At 61.8% G+C, this 18,098-nt stretch overlaps 1 protein-coding gene across 2 annotated transcripts in view; it reads left to right on the top strand.

Moving 5' to 3' along the window:
• Window positions 1-13,679, top strand: part of CHCHD6 (coiled-coil-helix-coiled-coil-helix domain containing 6) — a 48,857-nt gene extending 35,178 nt beyond the window's left edge. For both annotated transcript variants that reach the window (XM_075995949.1, XM_075995948.1), the window contains 3 exons: window positions 7,179-7,249; window positions 11,827-11,968; window positions 13,468-13,679. In XM_075995949.1, coding sequence (XP_075852064.1) covers window positions 7,179-7,249; window positions 11,827-11,968; window positions 13,468-13,473 — 219 coding nt within the window. In that variant the 3' untranslated portion in view covers window positions 13,474-13,679. The remainder of the gene's footprint in view (window positions 1-7,178; window positions 7,250-11,826; window positions 11,969-13,467) is intronic.
• The last annotated feature ends 4,419 nt before the right edge of the window (window positions 13,680-18,098 follow it).

The following is an 18,098-nucleotide window of genomic DNA, read 5'->3' as shown; positions in this document are numbered from 1 at the left end:
GGGCGTGGTGGCGCATGCCTGTAGTCCCAGGTACTTGGAATGGAGGCTGAGGCTGGAGGACCGCTCAAGCTCAGGAGTTGGAGGCCAGCCTGAGCACGAGCGAGGCCCTGTCTCTACTAAAAATAGAAAACTAATTGCCTGATTAAAAATATATAGATAAAATTTAGCTGGGCGTGGTGGCGCACGCCTGTTGTCCCAGCTACTCGGGAGGGAGGCTGAGGCAGGAGGATCGCTCGAGGCCAGGAGTTGGAGGCCAGCCTTAGCAAGAAAGAGCGAGACCCCGTCTCTACTAAAAATAGAAAGAAATTAATTGGCAAAAAAATATAGAGAGAGACAAAATGAGCCGGGCGTGGTGGCGCATGCCTGTCGTCCCAGCTACTCGGGAGGGAGGCCGAGGCAGGAGGTTCGTTGGAGGCTGCCGTGAGCAAGGCTGACGCCACGGCACTCACTCTAGCCCGGCCGACAGAGCGAGACTCCGTCTCAAAAAATAATAATAATAATAATAATAATAATAATAATAATAATAATATAGCCAGGGCTCGTAGCCAGTCCGGTGGCTGGCTGGCTGCAGGGGACAGTTCTCGAGGGCAGGGGACATCTGTAGCGAGCGGGGACGTGGGGCGTGTGGCCTTCAGCCTCCAGGTGGGGACTTGCAGGGAGGCCGGGCTGGGGACAGGTGGGGGTCGCCGGGGCGTCTGGGGACCGGGGTGGCCGCGGAAGGGACAGCTGGCTCTGCCACCGAATGAGGCCGAGGCCGCCGTCAGCCTCCACTGCCTCCCCTGCCTGTCACCCTGGCCAGACAGGGGACGGGGTCCCCTTTGCTCTCACAAGTTCAGGGTCCCCCCCTTCTCCCTCTCCTTTGTCCCCTCGGCACCCCTGCTCGTCCCTGTGTCCCCAGACCTCCGGGGTGCCACCCTGGGGTCCCTCGAGGGTCCCCCTGCGTGTCCAGGTGGGTGGGGACAGTCCCCAGGGGAGGGCACCTGCCTCCCCTCCCTCTCCTTTGTCCCCTCGGCACCCCTGCTCGTCCCAGTGTCCCCAGAGCTCCGGGGCGCCACCGTGGGGTCCCTCGAGGGTCCCCCCTGCGTGTCCAGGCGGGTGGGGACAGTCCCCAGGGGAGGGGACCTGCCTCCCCTCCCTCTCCTTTGTCCCCTCGGCACCCCTGCTCGTCCCTGTGTCCCCAGCGCTCCGGGGCGCCACCCTGGGGTCCCTCGAGGGTCCCCCCTGCGTGTCCAGGCGGGTGGGGACAGTCCCCAGGGGAGGGGACCTGCCTCCCCTCCCTCTCCTTTGTCCCCTCGGCACCCCTGCTCGTCCCAGTGTCCCCAGAGCTCCGGGGCGCCACCCTGGGGTCCCTCGAGGGTCCCCCCCCTGCGTGTCCAGGCGGGTGGGGACAGTCCCCAGGGGAGGGCACCTGCCTCCCCTCCCCCCGCGCTCGGCCAGGCTGTTCCACCTCCCTCCAGGACAGCCCCACCCCCACCCCCGGGGGGCTAGTGTCACCGTCCCCGCGACTTGGGGACACTCTCGTGTAAGGACGTTTGTCCCCACCACCCCTGCGTGTCCCGTGTCCCCTCCCGCTGTCACCGCCCCCCCCCCGCCCCCGGTCCCCTGTCCCGGTGCCTCTCTGATCCCCCCCTCCCTCCGGCGGAGGCCTCGAGCATCCTTTGGCGGGCAGGATCCCGTTGCCACGGCAACCGCGTCGCCACGGCAACCGGCCGCTGCCTGGACCAGGCAGGAGCGCTCGCTGGCTCGGGGCGGGCTGGCGGGGGGTGGCGCGGCGCGTTGGGGACTTCCATGGAGGGGGGACGTCGCCGTGTTTCGGGGGTTCGCCTGTGACCCCAGCAACGGGGGCTGGGCGACATGGAGGGGCTGGGGGCTCCCAGGCCCCACTTTGGGGACAAGGGCCACCTAGTTTGAGGGGGGTGGCGGGGTGACCCCACCGGGGACCCTGGAGCTTGTCCCCTCCTGCTCTTGGGGCTTCCTGGGCCTCGAGGGGACACCGGCCGCCGCGGGGGACAAGAAAAACGGGTGGGTTTGTTTTGGTTTTTGTTTTTTTTTTTTGGGTGACCCAGAGAAGCCCTTGTCACCTGTCGGGGGACGGGGGGGGGGACTAAAGAGTTGTCACCATTTCTGGAAAAGTCACAGAGTGGCACAAAACAATTGCGGGGTGGCCCGGGTCGAGTCCCGGGCGGGCGGGCACGGGAGGCAGCTCGGCCTCCTCCAAACGGAGGCCGCTTGAGGTCCCCGTGGGGTTGGGGACATGTCGCGTGGACGGGGACCGCGGGGAAGCGGCCGTGTTGTCCCAGGCTAAAGCCACGCCTCTTGGGTCGTTTAGGGTCACGGCAGCTGGGGGACCCGTACCCCGGAGTCCCCAGGTCCCCCGGGGGGTCCCGACAGCGGGGACCCCAAGCTCTGTGACTGTCACCCCTCCAGTCCTTTCTTTTTTGTTTTTTAATTTTTTTTTTTTTTTTGAGACAGAGTCTCGCTCTGTCTGCCGGGCTGGAGTGAGCGCCGTGGCCTCAGCCTCGCTCACAGCAGCCTCCGACTCCTGGCCTCGAGCGGGCCTCCCGCCTCGGCCTCCCTCCCGAGTAGCTGGGTCGACCAGGCACGCGCCTCCACGCCCGGCTTGGAAGCTGGAAAGAAGTTTGCAAGCAACGTGAGCTAACGGCCTCGTTTTGCTGGGACCCGGACAGGTGACAGGAATTGCCGGAGGGGACAGTGAGTTAGTGCGAGGAAGAGATCCCTCTGAGAGCCATTAAGAAGGAAGGTGCCCGGGCGCGGAGGCTCACGCCTGTCATCCCAGCACTCTGGGAGGCCGAGGAGGGAGGATCGCTCGAGGTCGGGAGGTGGAGGCCAGCCTGAGCAAGAGCGAGACCCTGTCTCTACTAAAAAAATAGAAACAAATTAATTGGCCAAATAAAAATATATTTAAAAAAAAAATGAGCCGGGCGTGGAGGCGCATGCCTGGAGTCCCAGCTACTCGGGAGGGAGGCCGAGGCAGGAGGCTTGCTCGAGGCCAGGAGTTGGAGGCCAGCCTGAGCAAGAGCGAGACCCCGTCTCTACTAAAACAATAGAAATGAGCTGGACAACAAAAAAAATATATTTAAGAAAAAATGAGCCGGGCGTGGTGGCGCATGCCTGTAGTCCCAGCTACTGGGGAGGGAGGCCGAGGCAGGAGGCTCGCTCGAGGCCAGGAGTTGGAGGCTGCTGTGAGCAAGGCTGACACCACAGCACTCCAGCCCGGGCGACAGAGTGACACTCTGTCCCAAAAAAAAAAAAAAAAAAAAAGAGAAGTGGATACACAAAGCTGAGAAGCGGGACCAGGAATTGGGAGGATTGCAGGCAGGAACTCTGGGCGGGCCTCCACCCCCAGCCTCCCCGCCCACCTCCGTCCCCTGCTGCCCTGTGCGGCTTTCGCGAGTTCCGCTCTGTGGTTTCCCCGGTCCCTCCAAGTCCCCCGCACGTGGCTTTGGTCTCTTTGTCATCCCCGGGCCACCGCGATGACTTCCTCTTTTGTGGCCTCCATTGCCTCTCGACCTCGCTTCTCTGCTTCCTCCAAAAAAAAAAAAAAAAAAAAAATCTGGTCGTCAGCGGCTCAGCATCTCAGCCCCGGGGACAAGTCACCCTGCTTTGGTGACATCAGATCAGCTGGCGCGGAGGGGGTCGGCGTGGTCTCGCCCAAGACGCGTTGTCTTGGGCCTCAACCTCTAGGGGGGCAGGACCGGCCTCGATTACCCGAGTGGGGACGTGGGACAGTCGGTGACAATCCCAAGCCGGCCGGCTGGCGGCTCGGAGAAGCCGGGGACGGAGACAGTTTTGTTTGTGAGTCACAGCCTCGCTCTGTCGCCCGGGCTGGAGTGAGCGCCGTGGCGTCAGCCTCGCTCACAGCAGCCTCCACCTCCTGGCCTCCAGCGGGCCTCCCGCCTCAGCCTCCCTCCCGAGTAGCTGGGACGACAGGCATGCGCCACCACGCCCGGCTCGTTTTTTCTAGATATTTTTAGTCGCCCAATTAATTTTTTTTTAGTAGAGACGGGGCCTCGCTCTGGCTCAGGCTGGCCTCCAACTCCTGGCCTCGAGCGAGCCTCCCGCCTCGGCCTCCCCGAGTGCCGGGACGACAGGCGCGTGTGCAGCTGTCACTCATCAGCAGAGCTTTGCATTTATCGGTTGCTTTGCTGCATGCCAAGCGTGCACATGTGTGTGTTTGCACATACATGTGCACATGCACGCAAGGCGTCTTTGCTCTCTGCCTTTTCACCCATGCAAAGCATTCTGGGAGACTGTCACCTAAAGCCACTTTCCCCAGCACTCTAATCAGCAGGTGACACTTTAGCGAGGTTTAGACAGCGGCAGCCAGGGGCGATCAGAAACAGGGCGTGACATGGCCGGGCGCGGAGGCTCACGCCCGTCATCCCGGCACTCTGGGAGGAGGCCGAGGCGGGAGGCTCGCTGGAGGCCAGGAGTTGGAGGCCAGCCTGATTAGCAAGAGTGTCACCGAGTCTCTACTAAAAATAGAAATTAATTGCCCAACTAATAATATATAGAAAAAACGAGCCGGGCGAGGTGGCGCGTGCCTGTCGTGTCCCAGCTACTCGGGAGGGAGGCCGAGGCGGGAGGCTCGCTGGAGGTCAGGAGTTGGAGACCAGCCTGATTAGCAAGAGCGAGACCCTGTCTCTACTAAAAATAGAAAGAAATTAATAGAAGAACTCAAAAAAATATAGAAAAAAACGAGCCGGGCGTGGAGGCGCGTGCCTGTCGTGTCCCAGCCCCTCGGGAGGGAGGCCGAGGCGGGAGGCCCGCTCGAGGCCGGGAGTCGGAGGCTGACGCCCCGGCGCTCACCCTAACCCCGGGCGACAGAGCGGCGCTCTTGTGTCAGACGTCCATAAATTCGGGGCTCGGCAGAAGGGGAGCCAGGGCGACCCCTCTCAGCACCTGGCCTGGCCGGTGGCAGGTGACATTGCGCGCTGTCACATTTTGTGTCACCTGAGAGCCAGGGGCGCTCCCGGCCGCGTGGACCCCGGCGTGTGTCCTGCGACCCCTCGGTGGCACCTGTAGCCTTCTAGAAGGCCGGACGGAGGGCGGCGGGCGGCGCGGTCGTCCACGCCGGGCACTGCGCTCCTCGGAAGTCGGACTCTGGTGGCCCGACCGGTGACGAACTCTGTCCCCGACGGTCCGCCTGCTCCGGCCACCCCGGCAGGGCGGGCAAATGCCTCTGAGTCGCTCCGAGGGAAGCCACAGAGGAAGCGGGGACAGGGAAGTCCCCGCCGCCCCTGGGGCGGTGACAGGGCGGCCGCCCCCGCGCCCGGCCGCAGGCCTCCGGGGCCCGGAGCTGAGATTGTCACCCGGGTCGCGCCGGGGCTCAGTGGAGCCGCACGGTCTCCCGCCGGTCCCGAGTGCCGAGAGTGACAATGTTGTCACTGTCACTGCCGTGTCCCGCCGGCCTACAGCGGGCAGGGACCCTCCCGCCCCCGGGCTGGCCCTGGGACAACGGGGGGACACCCAGAGGGTGGAAGATTCGGGGAGGGCGGAGAGCTTTGACCCCAAGGTTGTTTTCTTTTCCTTTTTTTTTTTTTATTTTTGGACACAGAGTCTCGCTCTGTCATCCAGGTGGCCTCAGCCTCGATGACAGCAGCCTCCGACTCCCGGCCTCGGGCGAGCCTCCTGCCTCAGCCTCCCTCCCGAGTAGCTGGGACTACAAGGCACGCGCCACCACGCCCGGCTCGTTTTTTCTATATATATATTTTTTAATTTTCTATATATGTATTTTTAATTTTCTATATATCTTAAAATTTCTATATATTTTTAAATTTTATATATATATTTTTAATTTTCTATATTTTTTAATTTTAATTATATTAATTTCTTTTTCTTTTATTTTTTTGACTATGGCTGGACAACGTATTGCATGAGTCTATATATTTTTAGTTGTCCAGCTCATTTCTTTCTATTATTTTTAGTAGAGACGGGGCCTCGCTCTTGGGCTCAGGCCGGCCTCCAACTCCCGACCTCGAGCGAGCCTCCCTCCTCGGCCTCCCTCCCGAGTAGCTGGGACGACAGGCGTGCGCCTCCACGCCCGGCTCATTTTTCCCATTATGTTTAGTTGCCCAATTAATTTTTTTCTATTTTTTTTTAGTAGAGACGGGGTCTTGCTCTTGCTCAGGCTGGCCTCCAACTCCTAACCTCGAGCGAGCCTCCCACCTCGGCCTCCCAAGTAGCTGGGATGACGGGCGTGAGCCACCACACCCGGCCTGGGAGGTTATTCTCTGAGCCAGGAAATAAGTAGACCAGCATCAGCCGGACTGGGAATTTAGGATAAGGCGAGTGTCTACGTGGCCCTGGTGACAGTCGCTGTGGGTGCCCGTGACAGGCTGTCGCTCAGCCCCTGCGACCCACCGCCACCCTCGGTAAGGTTGGCCACGCCCTGGTTGCAGTTACGAACCAGGACTCCAGTCAGGCACGGAGGCTCACGCCTGTCATCCCGGCACTCTGGGAGGCCGAGGCAGGAGGATCGTTCGAGGTCAGGAGTTGGAGGCCAGCCTGAGCAGGAGCGAGACCCCGTCTCTACTAAAAAAATAGAAAGAAATTAATTGGACAAGTAAAAATATATAGGAAAAAGAAATGAGCCGGGCGTGGTGGCGCATGCCTGTCGTCCCAGCTACTCGGTAGGGAGGCCGAGGCAGGAGGCTCGCTCGAGGCCAGGAGTTGGAGGCCAGCCTGAGCAAGAGCGAGACCCCGTCCGTAGTAAAAAAAAGAAGAAAGAAATGAGCTGGACGACTAAAAATATATAGGAAAAAAAAAAATGAGCCAGGCGTGGAGGCGCATGCCTGTCGTCCCAGCTGCTCGGGAGGGAGGCTGAGGCAGGAGGCTCGCTGGAGGCCAGGAGTTGGAGGCTGCTGTGAGCGAGGCTGACACCACGGCGCTCACTCCAGCCCGGGCAACAGAGCGACACTCTGTCTCAAAACAAACAAAGAAATGACAAATAACAGATACTTGAGGCTTCCCGGGCTACCTAGTCTCCATTACAACCATTCACACCCTAGTCTGATCTAGAATCTTATTCCATGCTGGTGACAAAATCAGCGTCCACCGATTTCCGGCGTGGTGGCGAGTCACCAGGGAGCCACGGGGCGGTCGCGGTCTTGGGTAACCAGTTCCACTTTATCTTTATTATTTATTTTTTTTCGCAGAATGCCGAGATGTACAAAGTGTCCTCCCAGCAGTTCCACGAGGCGGCCTCGAAAATGGAGACCGCGGTCAAGTAAGAGTCGCGTTTGTCCCTCTCTGTGCACACCTGGCCCCCGGGGTCGCGGGAGTCCTGTCACGGCTCATTCTTTCTACATATTTCTAGTTGTCCAGATCATTTCTTTCAATTTTTGGTAGAGACGGGGTCTCGCTCTTGCTCAGGCTGGCCTCCACCTCCTGGCCTCATTAATTTGATCCTCCTGCCTCGGCCTCCCAAGTAGCTGGGACGACAGGCATGCGCCTCCACGCCCGGCTCGTTTTTTCTCTATATATTTTTATTTGGCCAATTAATTTCTTCTTATTTTTAGTAGAGACGGGGTCTGGCTCTTGCTCAGGCTGGCCTCCACCTCCTGGCCTCGAGCGAGCCTCCCGCCTCGGCCTCCCAGAGTGCCGGGATGACAGGCGTGAGCCACACACACACGGACTCATGGACACGCAAACCCACATGGGCACACACGCATGTACACACGCATCACTGCGTCTCCCGGCAGCAAAGGGAGGCAGAAAGGTGGAGGTTTTCGGAAGGAAGAAATCAAGGCCCGGAGAACTTCCTGCCTTCACTGTGTCGCGTCTGTTTTTGGTGACAGCCTTCCGCCCTCTCCCCCGGGGACTGTGGGCTCCTCAACGTCAGGAAACTTGTGGAGCCGGGCCTGGCCTCCCGAAGAGGCCAGCCTCAAAGAGGCCAGAACAATCGAGACGGAGGAAGGAGGTTATTAACCGTTTCCGGAAACCGAGTCATCGAGTCCCCGGGACTTTGATCCCGAAGGTTCGATGCGTGTGGCTGTCGCTGACTTGGAGCTCACAGGAGCCGCGCCGTCATCGTCACACGCTGGCCTCTACCCTGGGGGGCCGGGCTGGGATCTCTCGGGGTTGCTCGGGCTGGCCTCGACCTCCTGACTTCGAGCGATCCTCCCACCTCGGCCTCCTGAGTGGCTGGGACGACAGGCGTGGGCCTCCGCGCCCGGCTCGTTTTTTGAGGTGTTTTGACCCCCTGATGAGACAATATTTCCAAACACGTCGCCCTCCCGGTTGGCATTTCTGTAGGGAGCTAAGGACAGACGGACGACCTGTGAAAACAGGGGTCCCCAACCAGGCGTGGGGGCTCACACCTGTCATCCCAGCACTCTGGGAGGCCGAGGCGGGAGGATCGCTCGAGGTCAGGAGTTGGAGGCCAGCCTGAGCAAGAGCGAGACCCCGTCTCTACTAAAAAAATAGAAAGAAATTAATGGACCAACTAAAAAAAAAATATATATATAGAAAAAATTAGCCGGGCTTGGTCGTGCATGCCTGTAGTCCTAGGACTATGGGAGGCCGAGGAGGGAGGATCGCTCGAGGTCGGGAGGTGGAGGCCAGCCTGAGCAAGAGCGAGACCCCGTCTCTACTAAAAAAAATAGAAAGAAACGAGCTGGACAACTAAAAATATATAGGAAAAAAAAAAATGAGCCAGGCGTGGTGGCGCATGCCTGTGGTCCCAGCTCCTCGGGAGGGAGGCCGAGGCAGGAGGCTCGCTGGAGGCCAGGAGGTGGAGACTGCTGTGAGCGAGGCTGAGGCCACGGCGCTCTCTCCAGCCCGGGCGACAGAGCGAGACTCTGCCTCAAAAAAAAAAAAAAAATTGTCACCAGAGAGATTCTAGCTACATCAGCTCAAAACCCCTGCGTAGAATATTATTATTATTAGTCTACTATTATTATTTTTTAAATATATTTATTTCTTCTTTTTCTTTTTTATTTTCATTTTTCTTGTTTGTTTTTTTTTTATCTTACCTCGGGCCGTGCCGTGTCAGCACAGCCGAGTCTAAAGGCTGATTTAAGCAGAGGCCGAAAGTCTTTTAGAGGCCAGAAAAGGGACAAACAATTAAGGCTGTCCCTGACCCCAAGGTCGCAGCTAGTCGTCGATGTCACATTTCCCTGCATTAAAAAAAAAAAAAAAAAAAAAAAAAACAAAGAATGGAAGAAACTGCACGGATTTGCTCGAAAATTCCAGAAATGCATTCGGGAAAATGAAGGGAAATTAGGGGAAAAGGTGATTGCACGGACTCAGCGAATCTCTAATTCGCATTAGACCGGATTTCCCGGGAGATGAAACGCCCGCGTGAACACGGGTTTTAGCGATGCCGGGTCTACACCCGCGGAGAGTCGGGGTTCTGGTCTCTACTATTTAGAGGCCGAGGAGGCTGCGGGTGGTTGGTTTGTGGGCAGGAAACGCACAGATAGAAAAGTCTTTTTTTTTTTTTTTTTTTTTTTGAGACAGAGTCTCGCTCTGTCGCCCGGGCCGGAGTGAGTGCCGTGGCGTCAGCCTCGCTCACAGCGGCCTCCGACTCCTGGCCTCCAGCGAGCCTCCCGCCTCGGCCTCCCTCCCGAGTAGCTGGGACGACAGGCGTGCGCCACCACGCCCGGCTCGTTTTTTTATTTTCTATTTTTCGTTGCCCATCTAATTTATTTTTACTAGACACGGGGTCTCGCTCTTGGGCCCAGGCTGGTTTCAAACTCCTGACCTGGAGCTATCCTCCCTTCTCGGCCTCCCTCCCGAGTAGCTGGGACTACAGGATGCGCCTCCACGCCGGGCTCATTTTTTTCTCTATATATTTTTAGTTGGCCAATTAATTTTTTTCTGTATTTTTTTAGGTAGAGACAGGGTCTCGCTCTTGCTCAGGCTGGCCTCCAACTCCTGACCTCGAGCGAGCCTCCCTCCTCGGCCTCCCAGAGTGCTGGGATGACAGGCGTGAGCCATCCTGTCCAGCCCCAGCTATTTTTTTCTATATATTTTTAGTTGTCCAGCTAATTTCTTTTTATTTTTAGTAGAGACGGGGTCTCGCTCTTGCTCAGGCTGGCCTCCAACTCCTGGCCTCTAGCTAGCCTCTTGCCTCAGCCTCCCTCCCGAGTAGCTGGGACTACAGGCATGCGCCTCCACGCCCGGCTCATTTTTTCTATATATTTTTAGTTGTCCAGCTCATTTCTTTTTATTTTTTTTTAGTACAGACGGGGTCTCGCTCTTGCTCAGGCTGGCCTCCAACTCCTGACCTCGAGCGATCCTCCCTCCTCGGCCTCCCAGAGCACTGGGATGACAGGCGTGAGCCTCCGCGTCCAGCTGTGATCTACTAGATTTTTTTGTCATTCGTTTTTGCTTCGCAATTTAAAAAAGCGATTCATTTTCGTGTGTGTACGCGTTGTTGCTTCCAAAAGTAATTGGACCAATTAGTTTTAGGAAGAAATTAGGAAGAAAAATTAGTTTTAGGACAAATTAGGAAGAAAAAGTAGCAAAGTGGCCTCAAGTATTGCAGAAGTTGTTGCTAAGAAGTGAGATTTAGAAACTTTGCAATTCCTTTTTCTTGCGTGTTTTTGTGGGTTTGCAATTTTCCTTGTGACGCATTAGTTTCAAAATCCGGGGAAAACAGGCCGTGTGGATGTGTGTGAATCACATAGTCACAGTCACGGGTAAATCACGGCACAGAAAGTCCCTGGGGGCGGGTGCGGTGGCTCTCGCCTGTCATCCCAGCACTCTGGGAGGCCGAGGAGGGAGGATCGCTCGAGGTCGGGAGTTGGAGGCCAGCCTAAGCAAGAGCGAAACCCCATCTGTACCTAAAAAAAATAGAAAGAAATAAGATGGACGACTAAAAATATATAGAAAAAATTAGTCGGGCATGGAGGCGCATGCCTGGAGTCCCAGCTACTCAGGAGGGAGGCCGAGGCAGGAGGATCGCTTGAGGCCAGGATTTTGAGACCAGCCTAAGCAAGAGCGAGACCCCGTGTCTCCTAAAAAAAAAAAAAAATAGAAGGAAATGAGCTGGACAACCAAAAATATATAGAAAACATGAGCCGGGCGTGGTGGCGCATGCCTGGAGTCCCAGCTACTCGGGAGGCCGAGGCAGGAGGATCACTCACTGGAGGTCAGGAGTTGGAGGCCAACCTGAGCAAGAGCGAGACCCCGTCTCCACTAAAAATAGGAAGAAATGAGTGGGACAACAAAAAAAAATATGCAGAAAAAATGTGCCGGGCGTGGAGGCGCATGCCTGTAGTCGCAGCTACTCGGGAGGGAGGCCAAGGCAGGAGGATCGCTCGATCCCAGGAGTTGGAGGCTGCCGTGAGGGAGGCTGACGCCATGGCACTCTAGCCCGGGTAACAGTGTTAGACTCTGTCTCAAAAAATAAATAAATAAATAAATAAATAAAATACAATAAAATAAGAGGAGCTCTTTCGGGAGGCCGAGGCAGGAGGATCAATCGCTGGAGGCCAGGAGCTGGAGGCTGCTGTGAGCGAGGCTGACGCCACGGCGCTCACTCCAGCCCGGGCGACACACAGAGCGACACTGTGTCCCCCTGCCCCCAAAATAGAAAGGCCCACCGGAGGCAGCTGGCCCGTCCCATCCTGGAGGGCCTCCGGGTAGAGGCCCGAGCCTCCCTGCCGGGCCTCCCCTGCGGTTTGAGTTGAGGCCACCGTCCGTCCTGCGACCTTCCCGGTCAAAAGTTGTTTCTAGAACAGCAAACGGCACAGTGATGATTTTTTTTTCCCCCATGGGTTCGAGACGGGGGGGGGGGGGGACGGCTGGTGGCGGTCGCGGGGTCCCCAACACGCCTGTCACCCCTGTCACCCACAGGCCCCGCGGGCTGGAGCCCGTGTGCTCCGGCCTCCAGGCCCAGATCCTCCGCTGCTATGGCGACCACGCGCGCGAGGTGCTCCTGTGCTCGGAGCTGGTGAAGGCCTACCGGCGCTGCGTCACCGTGAGTGTCACCCACAAGGTGAGGCCCCTCGGGGGGCGCGGGGGAGGGGCGGGGGCCCCGGGTCACCTGTCGGGGGGTTTCCGGGTCACCCCCCAACCCCCACCCCCCTTCCCTGCCTTTTTCTGCCGGAGGTCTCTGAATTTGCAGGGGGAAGGGAGGCAGGGAGGCCCAGGTCTCTAGCCTCACCCATGGGAGGCCGGTCGCTTCGCCCGCGCTGGCCGGGGAGGGAGGCGGGCGCCGTAAGCGGGGGTGGGGAGGGGGGGGCCCCCGTCAACGGTTCTGTTTTTTTTCTTTTTTTTTTGAGACGGAGGCTCGCTCTGTCGCCCCGGGCTAGTCTCGCTCACGGCGGCCTCGGGCTCCTGGCCTCCAGCGATCGGCCTCCCGCCTCGGCCTCCCCTCCCGAGTAGCCGGGACTCCAGGCACGCGCCACCACGCCCGGCTCGTTTTTTTCTGTTTTTATTTATTTGGTTAATTTATTTGTATTTTCAGTAGAGACGGGGTCTCGGTCTGGGCTCAGGCTGGTTTCGACCTCATGAGCTCGAGCGAGCCTCTCGCCTTGGCCTCCCTCCCGAGTAGCCGGGACCACAGGCACGCGCCACCACGCCCGGCTCGTTTTTTTTTTTTTTCTATATTTTTTTGGTTGTTCAGCTCATTTCTATTTTTTTTTTTTTTTTAGTAGAGACGGGGCCTCGCTCTTGCTCAAACAAGCTGGTCTTGAACTCCTGACCTCGAGCGATCCTCCCGCCTCGGCCTCTACCTGAGTAGCTGGGACGACAGGCATGCGCCACCACACCCAGCTCATTTTTTTTATGTATATATTTTTAGTTGTCCAGCTCATTTCTTTCTATTTTTTTTTTTAGTAGAGACAAAACTCACTGCTGGGACGACAGGCGTGAGCAGTGGCTCAGGCCTGTCATCCCAGCACTCTGGGAGGCCGAGGCGGGAGGATCGCTCGAGGTTCAGAGGTCGAGGCCAGCCTGAGCAAGAGCGAGACCCCGTCTCCACTAAAAAAACAATAGAAAGAAATGAGCTGGACAACTAAAAACAGATAGAGAAAAACTGAGCCGGGCGTAGTGGCGCGTGCCTGTGGTCCCGGCTACTCGGGAGGGAGGCCGAGGCGGGAGGATCGCTCAAGCTCATGAGGTTGAAACCAGCCTGAGCCCAGAGCGAGACCCCGTCTCTAGTAAAAATAGAAATAAATTAACCAAATAAATAAAAATAGAAAAAACTGAGCCGGGCGTGGTGGCGCACGCCTGTCGTCCCAGCTACTCGGGAGGGAGGCCGAGGCAGGAGGCTGGCTGGAGGCCAGGAGGTGGAGGCTGCTGTGAGCGAGGCTGACGCCACGGCACTCACTCTAGTCCGGGCGACAGATCCAGACTCTGTCCCCAAAAAAAATAGAGGACAGAGAGGACTTGGGTTCCACCCCCAAGGGGGAGGCCCGGCTGGGGAGGAGGGAAACTGAGTCACAGCGGAAGCAGGACCCCCAGTGACCCGGCTGTCCCCCGTTCTCTCCGCAGGGCTGAGGAGCCGCCGCCGTCCCCGGCTCCGTGGCGGTGACATTGGGGACCCCCCCCGCCCCCCAGGAAGAAGGGCCCGCGGGTCCCCAGGGCCCTGCTCTGTGCCGCCCGCCCGGGGACCCCGAGTCACCCCGGGCCGGGGCCGCCGCGTGCTCGGGGCGCAGAGTCCGGCCTCGGCCCGGAGGCCAATAAAGCAGGTGTCTCTGGCTGCATGTCACTGTGTCCCAGCAAGTGTCACCGCCGGGTGCCGGTGGCCGCAGGGGAGGCCGGGCGGGCGGGACAGGGCGGTGGCCAGCGAGCCCGGGTCTCGGGCCGGCGGCAGGGACAGGAGGCCGCCACCATGGAGGCCGGGGGAGCCGGTGGCAGGAGAGGACAGCCGGGGGGCAGGGACGGTTCCTGGGTCAGGACGGGGGACGGGGGGGACGAGTGGCCGGAGAGGACAGCCAGGGGGCAGGGACGGTTCCTGGGTCAGGACGGGGGACGGGGGGACGAGTGGCCGGAGGGGACAGCCGGGGGGCAGGGACGGTTCCTGGGTCAGGACGGGGGACGGGGGGACGAGTGGCCGGAGGGGACAGCCGGGGGGCAGGGACGGTTCCTGGGTCAGGACAGGGGACAGGGGGGACAAGTGGCCGGAGGGGACAGCCGGGGGGCAGGGACGGTTCCTGGGTCAGGACGGGGGACGGGGGGACAGGGGACGAGTGGCCGGAGGGGACAGCCAGGGGGCAGGGACGGTTCCTGGGTCAGGACGGGGGACAGGGGGGACAAGTGGCCGGAGGGGACAGCCGGGGGGCAGGGACGGTTCCTGGGTCAGGACGGGGGACAGGGGGACGAGTGGCCGGAGGGGACAGCCGGGGGGGCAGGGACGGTTCCTGGGTCAGGACGGGGGACAGGGGGGACGAGTGGCCAGAGGGGACAGCCGGGGGGCAGGGACGGTTCCTGGGTCAGGACGGGGGACGGGGGGACGAGTGGCCGGAGGGGACAGCCGGGGGGCAGGGACGGTTCCTGGGTCAGGACGGGGGACGGGGGGGACGAGTGGCCGGAGAGGACAGCCAGGGGGCAGGGACGGTTCCTGGGTCAGGACGGGGGACGGGGGGACGAGTGGCCGGAGGGGACAGCCGGGGGGCAGGGACGGTTCCTGGGTCAGGACGGGGGACGGGGGGACGAGTGGCCGGAGGGGACAGCCGGGGGGCAGGGACGGTTCCTGGGTCAGGACGGGGGACGGGGGGACGAGTGGCCGGAGGGGACAGCCGGGGGGCAGGGACGGTTCCTGGGTCAGGACGGGGGACGGGGGGACGAGTGGCCGGAGGGGACAGCCGGGGGGCAGGGACGGTTCCTGGGTCAGGACAGGGGACAGGGGGGACAAGTGGCCGGAGGGGACAGCCGGGGGGCAGGGACGGTTCCTGGGTCAGGACGGGGGACGGGGGGACAGGGGACGAGTGGCCGGAGGGGACAGCCAGGGGGCAGGGACGGTTCCTGGGTCAGGACGGGGGACAGGGGGGACAAGTGGCCGGAGGGGACAGCCGGGGGGCAGGGACGGTTCCTGGGTCAGGACGGGGGACAGGGGGACGAGTGGCCGGAGGGGACAGCCGGGGGGGCAGGGACGGTTCCTGGGTCAGGACGGGGGACAGGGGGGACGAGTGGCAGGAGGGGACAGCCGGGGGGGCAGGGACGGTTCCTGGGTCAGGACGGGGGACAGGGGGGACGAGTGGCCGGAGGGGACAGCCGGGGGGGCAGGGACGGTTCCTGGGTCAGGACGGGGGACGGGGGGGACGGGGGGACGAGTGGCCGGAGGGGACAGCCGGGGGGGCAGGGACGGTTCCTGGGTCAGGACGGGGGACGGGGGGGACGGGGGGACGAGTGGCAGGAGGGGACAGCCAGGGGGCAGGGACGGTTCCTGGGTCAGGACTGGGGACAGGGGGGACGAGTGGCCGGAGGGGACAGCTGGGTGGCAGGGACGGTTCCTGGGTCAGGACGGGGGACAGGGGGGACGGGGGGACGAGTGGCCGGAGGGGACAGCCGGGGGGCAGGGACGGTTCCTGGGTCAGGACGGGGGACGGGGGGGACGGGGGAACGAGTGGCCGGAGGGGACAGCCGGGGGGGCAGGGACGGTTCCTGGGTCAGGACGGGGGACGGGGGGGACGGGGGGACGAGTGGCAGGAGGGGACAGCCAGGGGGCAGGGACGGTTCCTGGGTCAGGACTGGGGACAGGGGGGACGAGTGGCCGGAGGGGACAGCTGGGTGGCAGGGACGGTTCCTGGGTCAGGACGGGGGACAGGGGGGATGGGGGGACGAGTGGCCGGAGGGGACAGCCGGGGGGGCAGGGACGGTTCCTGGGTCAGGACGGGGGACGGGGGGACGAGTGGCAGGAGGGGACAGCCGGGGGGCAGGGACGGTTCGTGGGTCAGGACGGGGGACAGGGGGGACGAGTGGCAGGAGGGGACAGCCGGGGGGCAGGGACGGTTCCTGGGTCAGGACGGGGGACAGGGGGGACGAGTGGCCAGAGGGGACAGCCGGGGGGCAGGGACGGTTCCTGGGTCAGGACGGGGGACGGGGGGACGAGTGGCAGGAGGGGACAGCCGGGGGGCAGGGACGGTTCCTGGGTCAGGACGGGGGACAGGGGGGACGAGTGGCAGGAGGGGACAGCCGGGGGGCAGGGACGGTTCGTGGGTCAGGACGGGGGACAGGGGGGACGAGTGGCAGGAGGGGACAGCCGGGGGGGCAGGGACGGTTCCTGGGTCAGGACGGGGGACAGGGGGGACGGGGGGACGAGTGGCAGAGCCGGCGGGGCCCGGGCGGTCCGGCCAGGGTGACGGCCAGGGTGACAGCAGGTGACCGGGACGCACAGGGTCGGACAGTCACCCCGCGTCCCGCCGGCCGCCAGACCTGAGCCCCGTCCTCGGCCTCCTCCGGTTTGTGCCCTTCTTGGGGTCGCCGCAGCCAATCAACTGCGGGCACAGGGGAGCCGTCCAATCAGCGCTGGGACCCAGAAAGCTGCCAATCAGCAGCAAGCTTTACATATCCAATCAGCAACAAGCTTTACATCCAATCAGCAACAAGCTTTACATCCAATCAGCAACAAGCTTTCCATCCAATCAGCAGCAAGCTTTACATCCAATCAGCAGCAAGCTTTACATATCCAATCAGCAGCAAGCTTTACATATCCAATCAGCAGTCAGCAGCAAGCTTTACATCCAATCAGCAGCAAGCTTTACATATCCAATCAGCAGTCAGCAATAAGCTTTACATCCAATCAGCAGTAGGATCCAAAAGCATCCAATCAGCAACAAGCTTTACATATCCAATCAGCAGTGGGATCCCCAAAGCATCCAATCAACAACAAGCTTTACGCATCCAATCAACAACAAGCTTTACGTATCCAATCAACAACAAGCTTTACGTATCCAATCAGCAACCCGCTTCACACATCCAATCAGCAGCGGGATCCCAAAACCATCCAATCAGCAGTGAGTGCGGCCGCAGGGGGCCCCGGGCGGGGGTGTCCCCTGTCTGGGGCCGGGGCCGACGCAGACATCCCCGAGGCCACCCGGGCAGGGGCACGGCGGCCCTGGCGGAGGCGGGGGCGGAGGGCGGTGGCAGGACCGGGGGCCTGACGGGGCGCGGGGACAGGCGGCACCACGGTGGCGTCCAAGTCCCCGAGCTGGGGTGGCCGGGCTGGCGGGTCCCCGGGCGAGGCGGGGACAGAGGACGGCCGGTGACAAGCGGGGCCGGGACGCCGTCTGCCCGGCGGGCGTCGGGACACGCCCCGGCCTCCTGTCCCCTGTCCCCACCGCAGCCTGTCCCCTGTCCCCTCCGCAGCCTGTCCCCTGTCCCCACCGCAGCCTGCGCCCTGTCCCCTCCGCAGCCCGTCCCCTGTCCCCTCCGCAGCCTGCCCCCTGTCCCCACCGCAGCCTGCGCCCTGTCCCCTCCGCAGCCCGTCCCCTGTCCCCTCCGCAGCCTGCCCCCTGTCCCCACCGCAGCCTGCGCCCTGTCCCCTCCGCAGCCTGCCCCCTGTCCCCACCGCAGCCTGCCCCCTGTCCCCTCCGCAGCCCGTCCCCTGTCCCCACCGCAGCCTGCCCCCTGTCCCCTCCGCAGCCCGTCCCCTGTCCCCTCCGCAGCCCGCCCCCTGTCCCCTCCGCAGCCCGTCCCCTGTCCCCACCGCAGCCCGTCCCCTGTCCCCACCGCAGCCCGTCCCCTGTCCCCACCGCAGCCTGTCCCCTGTCCCCTCCGCAGCCCGCGCCCTGTCCCCACCGCAGCCCGTCCCCTGTCCCCACCGCAGCCCGTCCCCTGTCCCCTCCGCAGCCCGCCCCCTGTCCCCACCGCAGCCCGTCCCCTGTCCCCACCGCAGCCCGCCCCCTGTCCCCACCGCAGCCCGTCCCCTGTCCCCACCGCAGCCTGCCCGCTGTCCCCACCGCAGCCTGTCCCATGTCCCCACCGCAGCCCGTCCCCTGTCCCCACCGCAGCCTGTCCCCTGTCCCCACCGCAGCCTGTCCCCTGTCCCCACCGCAGCCCGTCCCCTGTCCCCACCGCAGCCTGTCCCCACCGCAGCCTGTCCCCACCGCAGCCTGTCCCCACCGCAGCCCGTCCCCTGTCCCCACCGCAGCCTGTCCCCTGTCCCCACCGCAGCCTGTCCC

The sequence above is a fragment of the Microcebus murinus genome, chromosome 20 (assembly GCF_040939455.1).
Source record: "Microcebus murinus isolate Inina chromosome 20, M.murinus_Inina_mat1.0, whole genome shotgun sequence".
NCBI classification, from domain to species: Eukaryota; Metazoa; Chordata; class Mammalia; order Primates; family Cheirogaleidae; genus Microcebus; species Microcebus murinus.
The sequence above is the reverse complement of the archived record's forward strand: the minus strand, read 5'-3'. Positions and strand labels throughout refer to the sequence as shown.